Below are 20,253 nucleotides of genomic sequence, written 5' to 3'. Positions count from 1 at the left end.
TTTGATGTTTGAATGGATGAATGATGTTTAATGTTTGAATGGAATTTGATGAATATGAATGAATGAATTTGATGAATGGGTGTTTGATATTTGATGTTTGAATGGAATTAAGTGGAATTTGATGAATATGAAAGTGTTGTAAAAACGAAATGAACTTTGAAAAAAAAAAAAAAATCCAAACGACCCAGCTGCATCGTTAGGCATAAAGGCCAAACGACCTCTTCAGATCATTTTCCCTTTATACCAAACGACTTCGGCAGATCGTTCTCCTTTAATCCCAAACGACCCAGCCACATCGTTTAGGATTAAAGTCAAACGACATGGTCAAAGGCCAAACGGCATGGCCACATCGTTTGGTCTAAAGGCCAAATGACTCCGCCAGATCGTTTGGCTTTTATACCAAACGACATGGTCACATCGTTTGGTATAAAGGCCAAACGACTTGTCCATGTCGTTTTCTTTTAATCCCAAACGATGTGGCTAAGTCGTTTGGGATTAAAACCAAACGACTTGACCGCGTAGTTTCGATCATTATTGACAACATACGAACATTATTTCAAATCACTCGATTGCCGTCCGAATCAACTAGTCAATCACTCGATTGTCATCCGAATCAACTTAGTCGATCACTCAATTTCCAAATCACTCGATTGCCGTCTGAATCAACTTAGTCGATCACTCGATTTCCAAATCAAATCAAATAAAATCCCTAACATTATTTCCAAATAACATAAAAATCAAATCAAATTACACTTGTTCCAAATTACATCAAAATATCAAATTACATCAAAATATCACTTAGTCGATCGCTCGATTTCCAAATCACTCGATTGTCGTCCGAATCACCTTAGTTGATCACTCGATTTCCAAATCAAATCAAATAAAAACCCTAACATAACAAATAACATAAAAATCAAATCAAATTACACTTGTTCCAAATTACATCAAAATATCAAATTACATCAAAATATCATATCGACAACATACAAACAACTTAATCGATAACATGTACTGTTGGGTCTTCAACGGGCTCGTTTTTCCATATTAAATTGGAAATGTTCAATGCCATAAATTGCAATTGCCTTGCTGTCAAGGCCAATTCCAACTTTTAGCAATATCATATCGAGCTCTAAGCCATTGGCGCATTACTAGAGAAACCGAACAATCTTCAACAAGTTCAACATTGACAAAATGATTTCCACCAACATATGCACTACCCAACACTTGGGTCACTCTCTCAGGATTTGCTTGGGTTCTCAACACCATGAGAAGGAAGCACTGACGAACTCCTAAATGCTAAAGGATAACATTAAATCTTGAAGCAAATAAGTATCCAGCAAAGGACATGCTCATCCACTTATTTAAGGGTGCGTAACCTTCTTCATATAGGATTTCCTTCATCGAATAAAAAACCTCACTTTGATTGTACAAAGTACAATAAAGGGAGAGATTGTCAGTAAACTCTTCGTACAACTCCTTTCTCATCTGTGGCCATTCTTCTTGACAACCTCCTAATGCAATGCAAAAAGCTCTATAACCGCAGTTACCATCGCCAACAGGGTCATGGACTCTAACAATGTATTTATGCATTTCTTCAGGAATATCCAACCCGTAATCCTTAGGACCCCTCGTCTTTCCAAAGTCTAACCCATCTCTCACATTTCATGGTGTGGCTGTTTTTGGAGAAGGCTTATTTATTGGTGTGGTGTGGATATTTTGGGTTGGTATTTTTAGAGAAGACTTCTTTCTTGGTGTGGTGTGGGTGTTTTGGGTGGGCGTGGTGTTTGGCTGTGACGAGACCCACTCATTATGGTCACGTTGAGAATGTTCAAAATGAGATGGATCTCGCTTTGAAAAGTTATCATCTCCAGTTGGAAGCTTTCTGCTACAGCTACCTCTCGGCCAGCCTTTGATTTTTGCTTCCTCACGAGACGGTACTAGCCATATACTTTCTAGTACAGCAATCTCCATAAGCTTCCTAATCATAACCATATGTTCTTCTTCAGAAACCATTGCAAATCTATTCATGAACAAGTCCATCGAAGGTGTAACATCGGGACCAACACCCACTGACACATTGGGAGAAGCAGACAATGTTTTCCAAAAAGGGTCGATAGCAGTCAAAGGGATGGACTACTCTTGCTCTTCAAACTCAATTAATTCATGAGCACATGGCAGTCCATGGCTCGTGCGCAAATAACACCAACACTTTATCTCTCCATCTTTAACACACTTTACGCGGGTATCTATTTTTTCAAATAGCAAGTCCAAACACTTGCATGAGACAAGGCCTCTGAGTTCACGAAACAAAGGAATCCGGTGGTGGTGCTGAGTTACAATCATACTTCTCTCGAAGGTAGCTCTAATCTCGGACATCTCGATCTCTAGAATCGGATAGATTAAGCTAAACATACTCAAAAAATCATGACAGTTTGCATTTTCTAGTACACGTTTCACCTGAGCATGAAACCCTTCAACTCTATTGGTCGTTGTACTCCCAAAGTGAATGTGTTGGTCAGTCCAACAACATACGAATCGATCTATGTGAGGAAACCAAGTCTCTCGCAAATAACTAACAAAATTGGAGTACTCAACCCTGTAATATTTTTCCAAAGCATCTCATCTACGCTGGAAAATAACCTGTCTTCGATTTGACTACGATTGTTCCACGAACTGGCCTTCTACAAGTTCTGTAGTTGGAAAAATATCGTAACATTTTGAAATGACGCACGTAGCGATATACCATCTACATAGATGTTTGTGTGCGTTAGGAAAAACTTTGTCAGCGGCACTCATCAGGGCCAAGTCCCTGTCAGACACGATCACAAATGGACTTATGTCACCAAGCAAGCCACTAAAATAATGCAGAGCCCACTTATAGTCGACTGTTGTTTCAGACTGAAATAGCACCTGACAATAAAAGACTTCCACGTTGAAATCACCCCAACAAACTGTACGAAAGACCACCGATACCTGTTAGTTTTGTAGGTAGCGTCTAACATGAAAACTGTTGGAAAAGTCCGAACCAACTTAACACCTTCTGGATGGGCCCATAACAACCCCGTTATCTCATCGGTATTCTCATTCTGTCTCAACTCCTCAAAATAATGCTCTTTTGCTAACAACTCACGCAATCTCTGCAATTGTGTGAGACCGTTCATATCCAATTTCCTCACCTTCTGCCTTGCAGTGTAGACTTGAGATATACTAGATATGTTATCATGATACCTACTCTTGATAAAATCCAAAATTTGTTTAGGCTTTATTCCACACTTACTCATCTCTGACAAGTATTCGAACTCAGGAACGGTCAGACGAGTAGCAAATGCATGTCCTTCAAGGGTCTTCGCCAATATATGGTTGTGAATACCATTTCTAACTTCTATTTTCCAACTATCGACAGTGCCACGTTGGAAAACACCTTTTAACTTAAATGGACATCCCGATTTCTTGGTTCCCGACTTTCTTTTATTAGCCCTCTCTTCGCCTTCCTTCTTGTATGACCGATACACACCCGAGCACTCGCAAGCCAAATTCAATCTTGCTACTCGATTTCCCTTGGCACACTCTGACTTTTCAATGACCACAACAACATTAACTTGTCTTCCTCTAGCGGTTGCCCAACCGATTGTCTCGCTACGTGTATGAAAGACCTAAACACATAAAAAACAACTATTATTAATACACTAATAAAATTACATTTAGAAAAATTTTAAAAAAAAAAAATCAATACCTACTCAATCATACCTCTTCCGTAGTAAAAATTTCTATTGTATCACTTAAAATCGATTGACAATCCACATCATTCGAGTTTGCAGAGGATCGGTTTCCGGATAGCGGCAAAGAAATATACATATAGAAGAATAAAACAAGAGTCTCAAACAATTTGCATTTAGTTTCAAAGTCACAAAAAAAAATTAATTTTTAACTAAATTTAGTCCAAACGACCCAGCCATGTAATTTCATAGAGGGTCCAAACGACCCGACCATGTAATTCTATAGTGTCCCCAAACAACTCGGCCATGTCGTTCTATAGTGTTCCCAAACGACCCGGCTATGTAGTTTTATAGTGTCACCAAACGACCCGGCCATATCGTTCTATAGTGTTCTCAAACTACACCGCCATGTCGTTCTATAGTGTTCCCAAACGACCCAACCATGTCGTTTGGGCTCGGGTTTTGCATTCATTCAAATATTTTGCATCCATTCATTCATTCAATCAATCAAGTGTTTTGTATTCATTTTAATCAAGTCTTACCTCATTATTTAGGTTTGCACTTTGTCGACGACGATTTCTCGACATCTCATTTGCTCGACTTGTCGCATCTTCAAATTCTTCACCTTGACTTTCAACATTTTGTTCCACTTCTTCACTTTCAACATATCTTCTTTTTTGTTGCTCTTCTCTAATTTGTTGTTGTACCTCAAACATTACCTCAAATGCTTTTTCTTCATCTTCATGTTCCATTTAGAGAAACTTAAGTATTCTAATATGTAGAAAAACTTGAGTATTCTATGTAAACCCTAAACTGAGTGAATGAGTATTCTATATATATTTGAAATATATTTGTAAACCCTAAACTCTAAACCCCTCAAACTAGTTTATTATTCACAATTGAATAAAAAAAAATAGAAAATAACAAGTTTAGATGTAAAACAAATTATTATTTTAGATTTAGATAATTGAGTGAAATATGTTTGAAATTAAAATTTTTTTATGTCGGTACGAAATTTGTAAACCCTAAACCCAAACCCCAAACCCCCAAACTAGTTTATGATTCAAAATTTGAAAAAGAAAATAATAAATAATAAGTTTATAAATAAAACAAATTATTATTTTGAATAATTAAGTAAAATATGTTAATACGAAATTTGTAAACAACTCTAAACCCTAAACCCTAAACTCCAAACCCCCAACCTAGTTTATGATTCACAATTTTAAAAATAAAATAAAAAATAACAAGTTTAGATATAAAACAAATTATTATTTCAAATAATTAAGTGAAATATGTTGGTACGAAATTTCTTAACCCTGAACCCTGAACTCCAAACCCCAAACTAGTTTATAATTCACAATTGAAAAAATAATAATACTAACAAGTTTAAATATAAAACAAATTATTATTTTAGATTTTAACATGTTTGATTACATGTTTTAACTTGGTTATAAAGATACTATGTCATAACAGATAAAGAGTGCAGAGTGCATGTAGTTGTGTTGGTGTAATTGTGTTGTTTCTAACCCAATTTTTTAAATTGGATTTCAATTTTTCTAATTCAATTGGAATCGTTTGAGTGTACACTCAAACTACGTGACCATATCATTTAAGTGTATACTCAAACTACATGACCATATCGTTTGAGTGTATACCATGACCAAGTTTTGAGTGTATCAAACTCAAATATCGTTTGACATACTCAAACCATATGTCGTTTGAGTGTTACTCAAACAAACCACGTAGTTTGCCATATCGTTTTCAACTATATACTCAAACTACGTGGTCACGCCGTTGACCAATGTGGTTTGAGTTTGAGTTGAGTTACACTCAAACTACATGACCATATCGTTTGAGTGTATACTCAAACTACATGGCCAAGTTGTTTGAGTGTACACTCAAACTACGCGGCCATATCGTTTGAGTATGTACAATTAAACGACGTGGCCATATCGTTTGTGTGTATACTCAAACGACTTGGTCAAGTTGTTTGAGTGTACACTCAAACTACGTGACCACGTCGTTTGAGTGTAAACAGAAACGACCCAGAGGGTTTGTTTTGGCGATACCGGTTGAATTGGTTGCTGGGCTTGGGCTTTGATGGCAAACTTGTAAAAAAAAAATTTGAGGGGTTGCCCAATCCAATTTGATGAGTGCCCGATGATATCACCTACTTCATGCCAGATGTTAAAGAAGTACCATGCAGACAAGGACGCCCAACCAAAGCACCACTATTGAACAATTCAAGCTTTTTTTTGCTAAATGAGCTGAGTATATATATTGATATTAAGATAAATTACAGGTATCTGACTGTCAGAGACACTCAGTTATCAAATTTAAAATAAATTGACTCAAGAGCCTCCCATTTATACAACCATGGGGGTTTCCCTTCATACAATTCCATAACACCTGCAGTAAGACTGCAAAATTTGATTCTCGAAGCATGTTCCATCTATTCTTGAATTCCCAAGGCACACTCCCAGTAGCAAAATCATAGACAGCAGCTTCAAAATCAGATTCAATCCAAATATCCATAAAACCATTTTCTATAGCAATCTCAACACTTTCTATGATAGCATAGCATTATGCTCTATAATTAGTAGCTACGCCCAACCCTTTAGTGTAAGTTATAAGAAATGCGCCCTCATTGTTCCTAAAGGTAGAACCCCAACCAGCTGGACCTGGGTTCCCCATATACTTAGAATGTCCTTATCTGTATGTCTCATGTACTTCTTCGTTAAGTGCCCTGCACAAGAAACTTGCCTTCTGACATATCTCTCACAGAACTGGAGATTGAGGTTGTTGCCTTCAAAAAACACCATATTCCTATGCAACCACTAACTCACGACTCCCCCAACAATAGCAGCTTGCCATAAGTCCTTGATCAAAGGACTTTGATTCTGCACGTGTCAATGCACCCTGCAGTTTCTGAAAATATCTAACTCCGAACTTGCTTGCGACCCACCTTCACAACTGTTTTGCAACTGGACATTCCCATAACAAATGCTGTAGATTTTCAGAACTTCCTTTGCAAACACAACATCTGGTAGCGAGGGTCACTCCTATCCTCTGGACTCTCTCCTGTGTAACTGCACAATTACTCGTTAACTTCCATGTTTGTACCAGAAGTCTTGGGATGAATACAGCTCTTCCACACTAACTTGTGCCATTTTAACTTGTCCTTCTTTTTCCTTATCAATTCAAAGGCCGAACCTGTTGAGAAGTCCCCTTTATGATCTGGACACCACACCATTGTGTCTTCCCCTTCAACTATTGGTTTGTTCATGACTTCCGTGCAAGTCCCATGCTCGTGCAGCAGCTCTTTGAAATTATCAGGAGGTCTCCACTAGCCATTCACTAAAAAATGACTGACTTCAGCAGTGCATTTTTAAGTACAGCATCATATAAGTTTAACACTTGCTTAAGTGAAAAATTACCCAACCAATTATCCCTCCATAGGTCGATACAGTTGCCATTACCCACCACCCACTGGGAGTTAGGCTTTATCTCTTTCAGTGTCCATTTTATACCCCTCCATATGGATGAAGGTTTATAAAATTTAATCATATCTCCCCTTTTGTTGAAAAACTTGCTTCTCATAAAGTTAGAGAATTCATCTTTCCCTGTGAGCACCTGCCAAGCCAATTTCCTGAGCATGCTCTGGTTCGCTTCTCTCATTCTCCTCAGGCCAAGACCACCTTCATTTAGTGGCTTACAACAGTTTTCCCAGCTAACAATGACTCTTACTACAAGTTGTCTCCAGACCACAAGTTGTTTCTCATAAGTGTTTCCGCCTCTTGTATGATCCCTTTTGGCCATTTGTAAATAGCCATATTGTCGATGGGGATACTACATAACACTGATTTGATAAAGTAGCTCGACCTTGAAACAAAAGCAACTTCCCTAACCAGCTTGTAAGCTTCTTCTTGATCTTGTCTAATACGCAGTTCATGAATCACAACAACTTTGGTTACCCTCCCTTGCACAATAGGAACTCCCAAATAAGTCTCTGGAAAGCTACCTACTTTAATTGCCAATTCTTGCTGAATCACATATCTTCTAACCACTGTAATAGCCCCAGGAAAAATAGCTTGCTTTTGTCTTGACTAACACATTGCCCAGAAGACATCTCATACTTCTCAAAGAACTCCTTGATATACCTTATACCCCTTATATCTCCTTTTGCAAAGACAAAAATGTCATCTGCAAATAATAAGTGATCAGACCCCAAAGTCTTCTTTACTTTAACCATTGGCTTGGTATATCCATTGTCCTTTAGATAATTTAACCCTCTGCTTAAAACATCCTCAGCTAGAGCAAACAACAATGGGGAAAAAGGATCTCCCTGTCTCAACCCCCTACCAGTTTAAAAATATCCACATGGACCTCCATTAATTAGTACCAAGAGTTTAGTAGAGTACTGACAATAGTCATAACCCAGTTTATCCAATGCTAAGAGAAGCCAAACTTCCCCATAACCATCCGCAAGAAATCCCAATTTAAAGCGTCATATGCTCGCGAGATGTCTATCTTAATAGCCACATTACCGCCATATATTTTCTACTTAAGCTCATTTGCCATCTCTGAAGCACACCCTATGTTAGATTGTATACATCTACCATGCAGCTTGTTCCTTTTACACCAGCTTGTCAATGATCACATTGAGCCTGATTTGCATCACTTTAGACAGAATTTTCTTGAGAGAGTTCCCCATGCAAATTGGTCTGAATCTAGAAATCCTAGTTGCACCTTTGTCCTTTGGGATTAAAGTGATGAAATGAAAATTAAGTCCAGAAGGTAACTCTCCCTCCACAAAGAAAGATCTCACTGCTCTAACAACATCCGCTTTATTATGCTCCAACAATGTTAGTAAGAAAACCCTTGGAACCCATCTGGTCCAGGAGAACTTCCTTGACTCATTGCAAACACAGCATGCTCAATTTCCACAGAATAAGTAATCGCAGTCAACAACACATTATCGTACTCAGTTACCAAGCTAAGCATCAGGTCCACAAGTGTATCATCAACATGTCCTTCCTTATACTGAAATCTTTTGTCAAAAAAATCCACTATATACTTCTTAATATCCTCTTGTTCCACTACTATTTGATCCTCTTCAGTGTGTACCTCACATAATAGAGATGCACTTTGCCTGATCTTATATAGGCATTGGAAGTATGCTCAATTCCTCTCTCCTTCACCATACCATGTTGCTTTACATTTTTGCTGCATCATAAACTCCTATCCATCAAAACCTCACTGAGTTGAACCTCTTTCTGCATAACTTCTTGCTCCCAGTCTTCATTATCCTCCGCATTTTTTGCTAGTTGTTCCTGTGCTTCAGTTAAGTCTCTCTATCCTTTACTTATGTTATTGTCCGCCATTCCCAAACACCTCAAAGTTCCACTTCTTTAGGTCTTGTTTAAGTCTTTTAAGCTTTGATTCACCACATAGAGCGGTGCACCCCATAAGTATTGGTTCCAACTGTTTTTGACTAACTCCATGAATCCTTCATGCCTTAACCAACATTTATTGAATCTAAAAGGAATGTTTGGTGGCTTAGGTACCTTGACTCAACCACCAGCAATAGGTGAATGATCAGACCCCAACCTACACCCCATTTTGTAACTCCAACCTGAGAACTTGTCTTCCCAAGCACTATTAAAGAAGCATCTGTCTAGTTTACCATAGATTCTATTCCTCCCTTGCTGATTATTACACCAGGTTTTGTCAGGTCCCAAATAATGGCTCTCAATCATTTCACAATTATTGATCACCTCCAGGAAATCATTCATAGCACTTCTAGCAGGAGGTCTGCCTCCCTTCTTTTTTTCATACCGCAAAACAATGTTAAAGTCTCCCTGCAGTAGCCATGGTGCCTGTGAATTGATGACCCTTAGATCATTCCATAACCCCCTTCTATTGACAACACTACAACTAGCATGAACAAAAGTCATAATAGCACCATCACTCAACAGTAATATGCTGGCTAGAGCTGAAGTGCTGAACAGACATCTCACTTGAATCCCAATTCTATAGAAGACCCACAGATTTCCAAAATGAGACTCAGAGTCATTATGAATAATATGATGAGAGAAATTATTTAACCCCAAAGAACTGATATTTTTGTGCTTAGGTTTCACCATAGGCTCAGCCAGGAATAAAATGTCAGGCTTTTTAACAGCAACAAGTTCCTTTATTCTGTCTAAAGCAATTAACTTCTTAGTCCTGTTGATATTCCAAAAGAGTGTCCTCATAAGTTCAGGGAGAATAGCAATCTCTTACGGCCTTGGTCTTTAAAGACACAATCCCTTTCTTTGTCTGCTTTCTTTTCTGAGTTTTTGGTGGCGACTTATCCTGTCGAGGAACACTCACGCACCCTTGAGTAGGAGATCTACCAGTAAGTCTCACTGCCTCTCACTACACCCTCTTGAGTAGGAGTGGAGACCTGGCCTGTTTCATCATCTTCTTGTCTTACCAAATCAGTTTCTAATTCTGGAGATTCTGGAACACTCTCCTCTCCTTCACGCACATCAAAAACATTGTTTGTAACCAAAGCTTGCCAAACCGGAGACATAAGGGAGCAGCTAGTATCCATAGTATCCAACACCACATCCCCAACAGAACCCTCCTCTTCCTGTTCATGTCCTCCTTCTATCGTCATGACTGGATCTTCTTGAACCTCATTCTCTACCAATTCCATGTAGCATCTTCAAAAACAGCGGGACATCCTCTTCAGGAGTGGCATGAGCCTCTTCAACATTCTGAACAGTATTATTTTGTTTGGCAATCCCTTCACCCTCAGATACTGCTTCAACAGTAACTATTGGATTTCGATTTCCAACATCTATCTGCTTTCTTCTCCATTCCTTTTTCGATTCCTTGACAGGCCCTCAGGCATGTTAACCTTAGCAACTGGTTCCTTAGCCTGCTCCTTATTCAACATTTCTTTTTTCTTTTTCAAAATCCTTCTTCAAGAATTTACAGTCACAATGTGGCCTACAGTTTTGCAATTGTTACAAAACTTAGGCAACTTACCAACAGAAACATCTTGCCAAAATTCAATATCAGTGTTCTCCACTTCCACCAAAATTTTGTCAGGAATTGTTTGGGTCATATCAACATCCACTAGTACGCTAGCGTAGTATCCCATGTCTCTATCTAGTGTGTTCCTGTCCACATGAATAGTTCTTCCCGTGGACATAAGCACATCGACTTCCCAATACGCTTTACTAAGCCCTGGAAACTTAATCCAAACAGAGGACATTGTATTCTTATACTTTTCCACAAAAATTTGTCCATTTTGAGAATCGAAGGGGCTGACCCCCAAACCAAATTTTCTCATATTCATCCTGATTTTCAAGATTAAAAACCAAGAAGCCCTTCCCCAAGGGTGAAATTTTAATGATGTGAGTAAAATGGTCAAATTTTAAAGTTAACTTTAAAATTTGACATATCAGTTGCCATTTTCCTCACATCAGTGATGTTAAGTCCTTTGAAATCTAAGCGCGCTACCAAGGCAAACTTATAGAATTCAATACCTTTATCAACGGATCTGGCAGATATCTTAATCGAAGGTGTTTCACCTCTCATTCCTGGTGTGGGTAGATCGGAAATATCAACAGTTCTTGACCTCCTATCACGAGCTTTGTCTGCATAAGCTTCTTTCCCAGCTTGCTGCCTCACTACCACTGTGTTTGCAGTTGAAGTTCCAGTTGTATTTAAACTCGAGTTTGTCTTCTCCACCAGTAAAGGAGCTTCCTTTCCAACGCCGTTTTGAGTCTGTTGTGTACCAACGACCTGACTAGGAGCAGGAGGTTGCTCAAACTCAGATATATCCATGGAGTCAGAGCAAAAAGAACTCGAAAAATGGAGTACGAAATCCAACTTGAAGTGTTTAAATCCAACAGAACAATTCAAGCATGCCACCATCAAGCCATATCAAAAGGTAGAAGAGATTCTAGTAGACAGAAGTATCACTCAAGCACATGGTAATTGTCATGAAAGCTTAAATTTTAGCATTTGAGTTTATTGTTGCCTTTTACTTTCACTTACTGCTTGCAAGCTTATGAGCCCCAAGCGCCCCACATGATCTGAGTCGCCTATGCATGTCCAACTTCACTTACAACATTCACTTTTGCAACTAATCAACCATATGTCTAAATTCTAGACAAAACTGACCAATCTTGCAAGTTATTAACCGTATATTGAAACACTAATAATGAGAAGTGGCAGAACTACATACAATAAAATATGGTGCAATGTACATAAACATTTTTTATTTACTTGTTTAATTTCTTGCTTGGTATCGCTTAGAACAATATTGCAACTAGGCAAAAGTTTCTTCCCTGGGATAGCAAGATTGATGTCCAAGGAGAAAATAAAAAATTATCTTCCTCACGGTAAGGATTCACAGATATCTAGGATCCATGTGCACAAAATATAATCTGTATTCTAGTAGACACTAGACAGCTAAATGCTCCCACCCAGCTTAAGCAGGAAAAAACCCCCACCCCCAAGAAAAAGGTCCAAACACACATACAAACAACCACCTTTTAATCACATGCAGATTAAAAAGCTTCATGATATCAGTTGTTGCTAGTGCCAACTCTGCCACAACCAGAGCCTCCTGCTGAGATTCTATCCCTCTAAGCTTAAAGTCTCACGTGTTCTATAATAGAAATAATCTCAAATCACCTTATTCTCATAGACGCATCCCACACTTAACAAACAATACGCTATATTCTAGCATACTGAGAATCTATATTCTATATTCTAGCATATTGAGAATCTAACAATAATAGGAATCCAAATAAGTTAATCGGAATAAAATGGTCAGAGCACTTCGGATAGTACAAATATATGCATGTTATAGATATTGAAAAATGTGTTCATCAACAAATAAGTGAAATTTATAAGGAAATTTATTATGTCTTGAAAGATTTAAAGTTTGGAACTAAAGAGTGGGCATGGGCACCTTAAGCATTTAAAGCAAAGAAGATACCTTCAACAGTAAATTGCACTGTTCTATTGTGCACTCCATGAAATAAGGGTAAAATGTCAGTTCAATTTGGTGAATTTGTTAAACCATAGAGGAATATTCCCCAGTGATAATCCCCACCCAGCTTGGAGGTCTTCTAGAAAATAAAGTTGGAGGAAGCTTGGATTATATAGCTGTACAGTCGGTCAACCATTTACTGTTTTGTTGTCCCTTCTCTTGGCATGTTTGGTTGTATTTTCATGAGGTATCTGAGTTACATTGGATAAGTCCTGGTCGGGTGGCGGATCTCTTTTCTCAATGTCCAGGTTCATTTTCATCCAGAGGCCAATGTATTTGGAATATGGTTCCATTTACAATCATGTGGGGCATATGGTTGGACCGTAATAGATGACAGTTTGAGGGTAGAGCTATGGATATCAGAAGGTCATCCTGACCACAAAATGCCTTATTTGCTATTGGAGTAAAGTGTTTGTGAATTTTAGAAACATCTATTTTAAGACTTTTGTTGCAAGATGGGGAGATATTATTTTAAGAGATGGTGGGGTTGTTAGGGTTTCAGTTTTTGATGATGTTCTTGTGATTATTATTTTAATTTTTTCCTTTTCTTCTTGTACTCGTACATTATCTCAACCCACATTCAAATGGGAACTGATTTCTAGTTGAGTAGTAGGATTTGCATATTTTTTAGGGCTCCACCAACTTACATATTCAATTGACTTCTCTGTTCTCATTACTTTATTCTATTGTCTGTGTCGATGCCTGTGGTTGGTAGTCAATAAATTTGCTTACTAGGCACCAATGTGTCTATAGGATTTGAACCAATGATAACACTATCAACTGCACAACCATAACGGGTGACTGGGTGTGGAGAGAGATGCTCAGAGAGTCACTTTCTGTCATCTTAATTTCCAGTAGTTTAAAGAACAACATACTTAGCATACATGTTTAGAAGCTATCTAGCTCCGATGGTTTCAGAAAGAAAAAAAAAAATCGCAACATAACTATGTTAATTTAGATTGCAGTTGAGTAGACTTAATCTCAAATCATATCCCAATAGATCTAATCTAACAACTAATAATAATACTACGACAAAGTATAATTCACCTTTTTCCAGCAAAGGAGAGGTGGGGCATCTAAATTTCACGGTAAGCAAGAATGACCCATTAGAACTTTCATAATGGAGTGGCTTAATATAGTTTTGAACTCATATTACAAAGTTGATATGCAAAAAATTCACCAGTCCTTGAAGACTGTATAAGGGGTTAAGCTAATGAGTCAACATTTTTGCACAATTATAAGTAAGCTAACCTTTACGTGCCCACCAAGCTTGCCTTCATGTTTTTTTAGCAGCAGGGGTAGTACCAGAAATTGGAGGGTCCATAAGCAAATTCATCCTAGCAAGACAGTAGATGTGTATAAGAAGAGTAGCAAATGTTTTATATGAGCATAAAATAAGCATAAATACTACAGAATTCCCACGATAAATAACATAAAATTTCCCATTACGAATCAAGAATGAAGACCCACCTTTCATTTTCCTTTTGGATGGAAAAGGATATTAGGAAGACAATAAGAGAACGCTCTTGCTTTGGCTCTCAGTAAAGCACAAATAGAGCAAATGAATATATAATAGGCTGGGATTTACAGTAGGCCCAAACTAACTTGAAGACGCTGGCCTAGTTTGAAAAGTGAAAAGGAGGCAATTAGTCTCCTACTCTCCCTGTGTCATCAGTCATCATTTCACTAACAGTTGACAGACCCAAATAACGCTTAAGCATGAAACACAGTCAAATAATGGTACTTTGACCAGGCATTCTCTGTAAATCTTTCTCCTTCACGGCGACTCGAACTTTTAACATATTTTCCCATTTCCCATCTTCACCATACATGTTTGATAACAACAAGTAATAGCCTGCATGCTCAGGATCTAGCCTCAATAAATTCTTGGCTGCAATCTCTCCCATCTTGATGTTGTTGTGAATCCTACAAGCACCAAGCAAGGCTCCCCAAACATGGGGTCCTGATGGAACCGCCATCTGATCAATCAAATGCATGGCCTCATCCAATTTCCCTGTTCGGCCGAGAAGATCAACCATGATACTGTAATGCTCCAAAGTAGGTTCAATGTGGAAGTCACGCACCATCCTATTAAATATTTCAATCCCCTCGTCTACCAAACCAGTATGACTACAAGCAGATAAGACTGAGAGGAAGGTAATATTATTAGGTTTAACTGCTGAGCTCTCCGTCAGTCGATTGAAAACTCCAATGGCTTCTTGACCAAGGCCATGAATTCCATAACCAGCGATCATTGCACTCCAAACAACGATATCTCTTTTGTTCATCCCCTCAAACACCTTTACTGAGTTATCTAAACTACCAGACTTTGAATACAAGTCTATCAACGCAGCTCCAACATAAACTTTGTCATCAAATCCACTACTAATTAAGTACGCATGGAGACAAAGTGCTTGCTGAAGAACCCCAAGTTTTGAACAAGCCATGAGAACTTTGACCATTGTAACAGCATCAGGACGACAACCATTCAACAACATTCTACTGAAAAGCTGCAATGACTCGTTTGGTAGCCCATTCTGAGCATACCCACTTATCAAAACAGACCACAAGACAACATCCTTCTGAGGTGTTCTTTTGAAGAGATATACTGCTTCCTCAAGGCACGAGCACTTCACGTACATGTCAATAAGAGCTGTAGAAACCGACTTTTCTATTTCAAAGGCTTTTCGCCTAGCCAATTCATGGATCCTCCTACCTTCACTAATATTGCAAGCAACAGCACATGCCTGTAAAGCACTGACTACAGTGACTGAATTGAATTCTACTCTCTTCTCAACCATCTCGTTGAAAAGACCCAATGCTTCAGTAGTCTTCCCGTTCTGAGTATAGCAACCAATCATAGAGCTCCATGAAATAATATCTTTTTCATCCATCAGGCCAAACAACTTTCTCGCATTATCAACTGAACCCGTCTTCGCGTACATATTCAACAAGGAATTAACCAAAGACAAACCAGTATTAAATCCCATCCTAATCACAAACCCATGAACAGATTTTCCAGTCAAAAGAAACCCCAATTGCACACAAGCAGTAAGGGCGCTAACAAGCGTCACTGGATCAGGAACAACACCATGTTTCAGAACCATTTTAGAAAAAAATGACAATGCTTCTTCAGCATTACCATTCTGTTGATACCCAGTAACCATAGAAGTCCACAAAACAACATCAGGTTCACAAAACTCTTGAAAAACTCGTAAAGCATCACCCATCTCTCCACACTTGGAATACAACTCTATTAAAGCTGAACCCACAAACATATCAGACCCAATCTTCTTCTCACTCTTCTTAACAAACCCATGAATCGTCCTTCCCATTTCAAGCTCCAACAAACCCGCACAAGCTTTAACAACAATGGGTATAGTAAAATTATCAGGCATTTCAGTTGTAGTAGAAATAGAACAAACCATGTTTTGAAAAAGACGAATGGTCTCTTCCCATTTTCTTTCTTTGTTGTAACTTCGAAGTGTTGCATTCCATAAGTATACACTTCGCTGAGGAGTTTGTTCAAATATTTTACGCACATGATGTATAGATGAGTGTTTTGAGTATAAAGAGACTAACTTGGTAGCAAAGAAACTGTCATGGGTATGTCCATTTTTTAGGATTTGAGTGTGTACTTGTGAAACAGTTCTTCCATCTTTACAGGCTTCTACAAGGTTTATGAGTAGTTGTCTGTTTTTCATACATAAAATGGAGTGGGCGGTGGGTTAATATAGGTTTCAACAATCCTTCAAGACTGTAAAAGTGGTTGAGCTTTTTGGACAATTGTAAGTAGGCTAACCTTTACGTGCCCATCAATCAAGATTGCAGGGTGGTACCAGAACCCCATAAGCAAATTCATTCTAGCAAGAAAGTAGATAAATGTTTTATATAGGAACATAAATATTCCATTACGAATCAAGAATGAAGACCCACCTGTGTGTTTTTCCCTCTTTTAGGAAGACAAAAAGAGAACGTTTTTGCTTTGACTCTCGGTAAATGAATTTACAACGGGCCGGGCTGGGCTTTACATTAGATACACAGTTGTATATTATTCCAAGCTAAAATAAGCTATGTTTGGTTTGATTATTGAGACTATAGCTTATCAATCTAACCAAAACCATATCTATCTTCTTCTTTTTTGGTTACAAAACCAGCACATATATATACTAGTATACATCATAACAGTGGGGGTGAGCGAAGCCCCTGGTATGCTATGGTTATTCAACAAAGTTACTCATTGAACCACATTGGATTGATGACAAACTCCCCCAATATCCAGAAGCAATAACTCTATTGCCTACCCATCAATGGATCAAAGAGACATTGGATTGGATGTTATGATAAACTCCCCTCAATATCCAAAAGCAGTAACTCTATTTCCTACCCCATCAATGGATCAATAGGAGCAGCCCCTGAACACACTATCAGTCTCACCTAGTAGATGGTACCTTGATTTTAACAGATATGATGAAAAAAAAAAGAGGTTTCAGATGAAATTGTAACTGGACAGAAAAGACCTCGTCAACTTTATTAAGAAATTTACTACAATCTCCATTAATGTGGTCCAATAGAATCTAACAACTTCATTATACAGGACCAATAGAATCTATAAACAACTTCAACATATCTACACACTGAGTCAGTGCATTACCAAACTACAAAAAAGAGCACGAGTGCATGCATTATTATTCAAATATTCATATGAATAATGCCCCATAACTGAGCTCGAACACAATTTAAAGTTTTTGGCCTGGGCACACCACTAAACGAACCTACATTCATTTTCACTAGTAACAGTACCAAATATGAATAATGCCCCATAACTGAGCTCGAACACAATTTAAAGTTTCTGGCCTGGGCACACCACTAAGCGCACCTACATTCGTTTTCACTAGTAACAGTGCCAAATATCCACCTTTCCAATAGAGACTAATAGCATCAGCTTGGTGGTGTTATCCATTGAAACAAGATATTAAAAAACCATTCTACAATAGGATTATCATAGAAGCAATCACCCAATTACAAGCAACATAAGTAGATTGTTCCAATTGCCTATCAAATGGAACCCAAGTTCAACACACAAAAGTTCCAAACCAAAACAAAGGAACATAATTGCAGCTTTTGGTTCCATCTACTTAGCCACTTAGACGAAATTAAACAATGAATGAACATAGAAATCAATCTTAATTGATCATAGTGATGAGAGAGAAAAATACCTAATTGCACTTTCATTCGTTCTTCCTTAAATTCAGAGCGAAAAAATTCATAGACTAAGCAGTTTCTTTGTTGATGGGGTATCGAGAGAGAGATGGGAGAGGGCGGGAGAGAAATTTTGAGCAGAGATAAGAATCGTAGCAGAGATAAGAGAGGAGAGGAGACGAGGGGCATCGAGAGAGAGAGAGATGAGGGGGGGCGAGGGAAAATGAGGACAGACATAAACCAACCAAAAGCCTTTTTGGGCCACGTACCCCCCACCCGGCCCTAGATCGTTCGCTCTACTCACTTGACTAGTATACTGCTACGCAGTGGGGGTGAGGGCGTGAGCGGAGAGGGAGAGTGGAGAGGGAGGAGTAGAGAGGGAGAGATTGAGAGGGCGTGGAGAGGAGAGGGAGAGAGACAAAGAGATGAGGAATGAGGACAGACAGACATAAACCAATCAATTTACAATTTGGGCCACATTCCCCTCCCTCGGCACAGAACGTTCGCTCCGCTCACGTGATTATAGAACTAGATAACTGCAAATAGTGGGGGCGTGAGTGGAGGTGGAGAAGACAGAGGGAGAGATGAGTTTGTGGTGGAGAGAGAGAGAGTTGGATTTGGTTGAGAAAGAAGGAGGGAGATTGAGAATGCGTGGAGAGGGAGAGGGATGAAGAGAATAGAAGAGATGAGGACAGACAGACAGAAACTAACCAAACACTTTTTTGTCTGCGTACCCCTTTTCTACTAAGAACGTTCGCTCCGCTCACTTGATTAAAGGAGTACATTAAAAGTCAGAGCAACATTTTGGTAGAGTATTTATGTCAGAAGAGCTATAAGCCCATTTAGCTAGATCATGAGCCTCACCATTAAAATATATTCTTAACCATCTAAAACATGAAAAATTAAATAATATTAGCAGTTTTGATAATTGCTTTTGTAATGTTTTGTAAAGACTAAGCAATACTAGACTCCTGGGAGCTCAAACTGTTGATAACGTTGATGTTGTCCCCCTCAAAAAGAAATTTTCCTCCTCTTAAGTGTTGTGCCAGCTTCACAGCTACCTCGGTTGCAAGAAGTTCACTCTCCTCTACTGAATTTGCTATGAATCTCCTCACTGCAGCAGCAAGTAAAGCTCATTCTTCATTCCAAGTCATAGCAACAGCAACTCCTGATAGAGATCTCTTATTGAAAGCAGTGTCAAACCTAACATTTATAGAATCTGGCATGTGAGCGATGTTACTTATATGATAATGCAAAGTAGATATATTATTGTTACTAGTTACTAGTAAATGTTGAAGCATGTGGGTTATGGTTTGAATTTATATTCCTACGTGTAGTGTTAACAGAAGACGTTGGGTTTAGATTCTCCCTGTCAAAAGCTTTGAGTCTTCTTTCCCATTGAATCATTGTAGCTATTAGTATAGACCCCCTATCCGTTGCTCCCCTATCAAACTTCTCCAAATTCCTATTATCCCACATGGTTTGCAGTAGGATGCATGCATACACACCCAAATTTGCTATGTCAGGGACCTTGTTTTCACACCATTTCATGATCTCATCCACCCATCTTATAATTGACCATCTTATAATGGTGAAGCAAACCACAAAGCTTTTACCCAATCAGATTCAAAAAATATGTGTTCCACATTTTCTTTTTTCCTTAAGCAAAAACCACACATAGTATCATTGTTCCTAATCCTCTTCTGTATCTTCTCTCCAGTTGGCAATATGTCCATATATAATTTCTACATGAAAACTTATTCCCTAGCTGCAAGACGAGCTCTCCAAATCCTTCTAATAGTTTTTGCTTGAAAAGTAGAGTCACATCCTTCCCAATCTTTTGCTTTGAGCATATGAAAAGCAGATTTGACAGATAATTTTCCTTTAGTACCAGGCCACTAGGTTAACTCATCCTCCCCTCCATCATGTGATCTAATGTGTGTTCCTTTAGGGGTGCAAACGGATAGGTTCGGATGCGGATATGTCTATATCCGAATCCGAAAATTTATACCGATCCGATGGATATTAAAAAAATTATCCGAATCCGATTTCGGATATCCGAAATGGATATCGGATAATATCCGATCCGAAAATTAAAATTAATTAAAATTTTATTTGTTTTGAATAATTCATTTTACCACTATAAAAACTAGTATAAATATATATATTTCTCATTTATTATTATTATTTTGTTATTATAGTTTTATATTATTAGTTTATAATTTTATATAATATTTTATATAATAAAAAATGAATAAATTAATTATATATAATAAC

General features: G+C 38.2%; 1 protein-coding gene across 3 annotated transcripts; it reads right to left on the bottom strand.

Moving 5' to 3' along the window:
- Window positions 1–740: 740 nt before the first annotated feature.
- Window positions 741–17,232, bottom strand: LOC147496942 (Tetratricopeptide repeat (TPR)-like superfamily protein). 3 transcript variants are annotated; one of them, XM_086559769.1, is made up of 3 exons: window positions 14,245–17,232; window positions 14,026–14,111; window positions 741–889 (listed from the first exon to the last, which is right to left on the bottom strand). In XM_086559769.1, exon 1 carries the CDS (start codon window positions 16,476–16,478, stop codon window positions 14,505–14,507), a length of 1,974 nt encoding a protein of 657 aa, XP_086415895.1. In that variant the 5' UTR covers window positions 16,479–17,232; the 3' UTR covers window positions 741–889; window positions 14,026–14,111; window positions 14,245–14,504. The 3 variants fall into 3 exon arrangements, with proteins under 3 accessions (XP_086415895.1, XP_086415894.1, XP_086415893.1); XM_086559768.1 differs by lacking the exon at window positions 741–889 and adding an exon at window positions 2,687–3,653; XM_086559767.1 differs by lacking the exon at window positions 741–889 and having other exon boundaries at window positions 9,442–14,111.
- Window positions 17,233–20,253: the final 3,021 nt, after the last annotated feature.

The sequence above is a fragment of the Coptis chinensis genome, chromosome 5, assembly GCF_015680905.1.
Source record: "Coptis chinensis isolate HL-2020 chromosome 5, ASM1568090v1, whole genome shotgun sequence".
In the NCBI taxonomy this organism is placed as follows: domain Eukaryota; kingdom Viridiplantae; phylum Streptophyta; class Magnoliopsida; order Ranunculales; family Ranunculaceae; genus Coptis; species Coptis chinensis.
Note: the sequence above shows the minus strand (reverse complement) of the source record. Positions and strands in the feature narration are given on the sequence as shown.

Bases quoted from the DNA above. Each gene is read 5' to 3' on its own strand.
- LOC147496942 (XM_086559769.1), bottom strand. From the start codon at position 16,478: ATGAAAAACAGACAACTACTCATAAACCTTGTAGAAGCCTGTAAAGAT.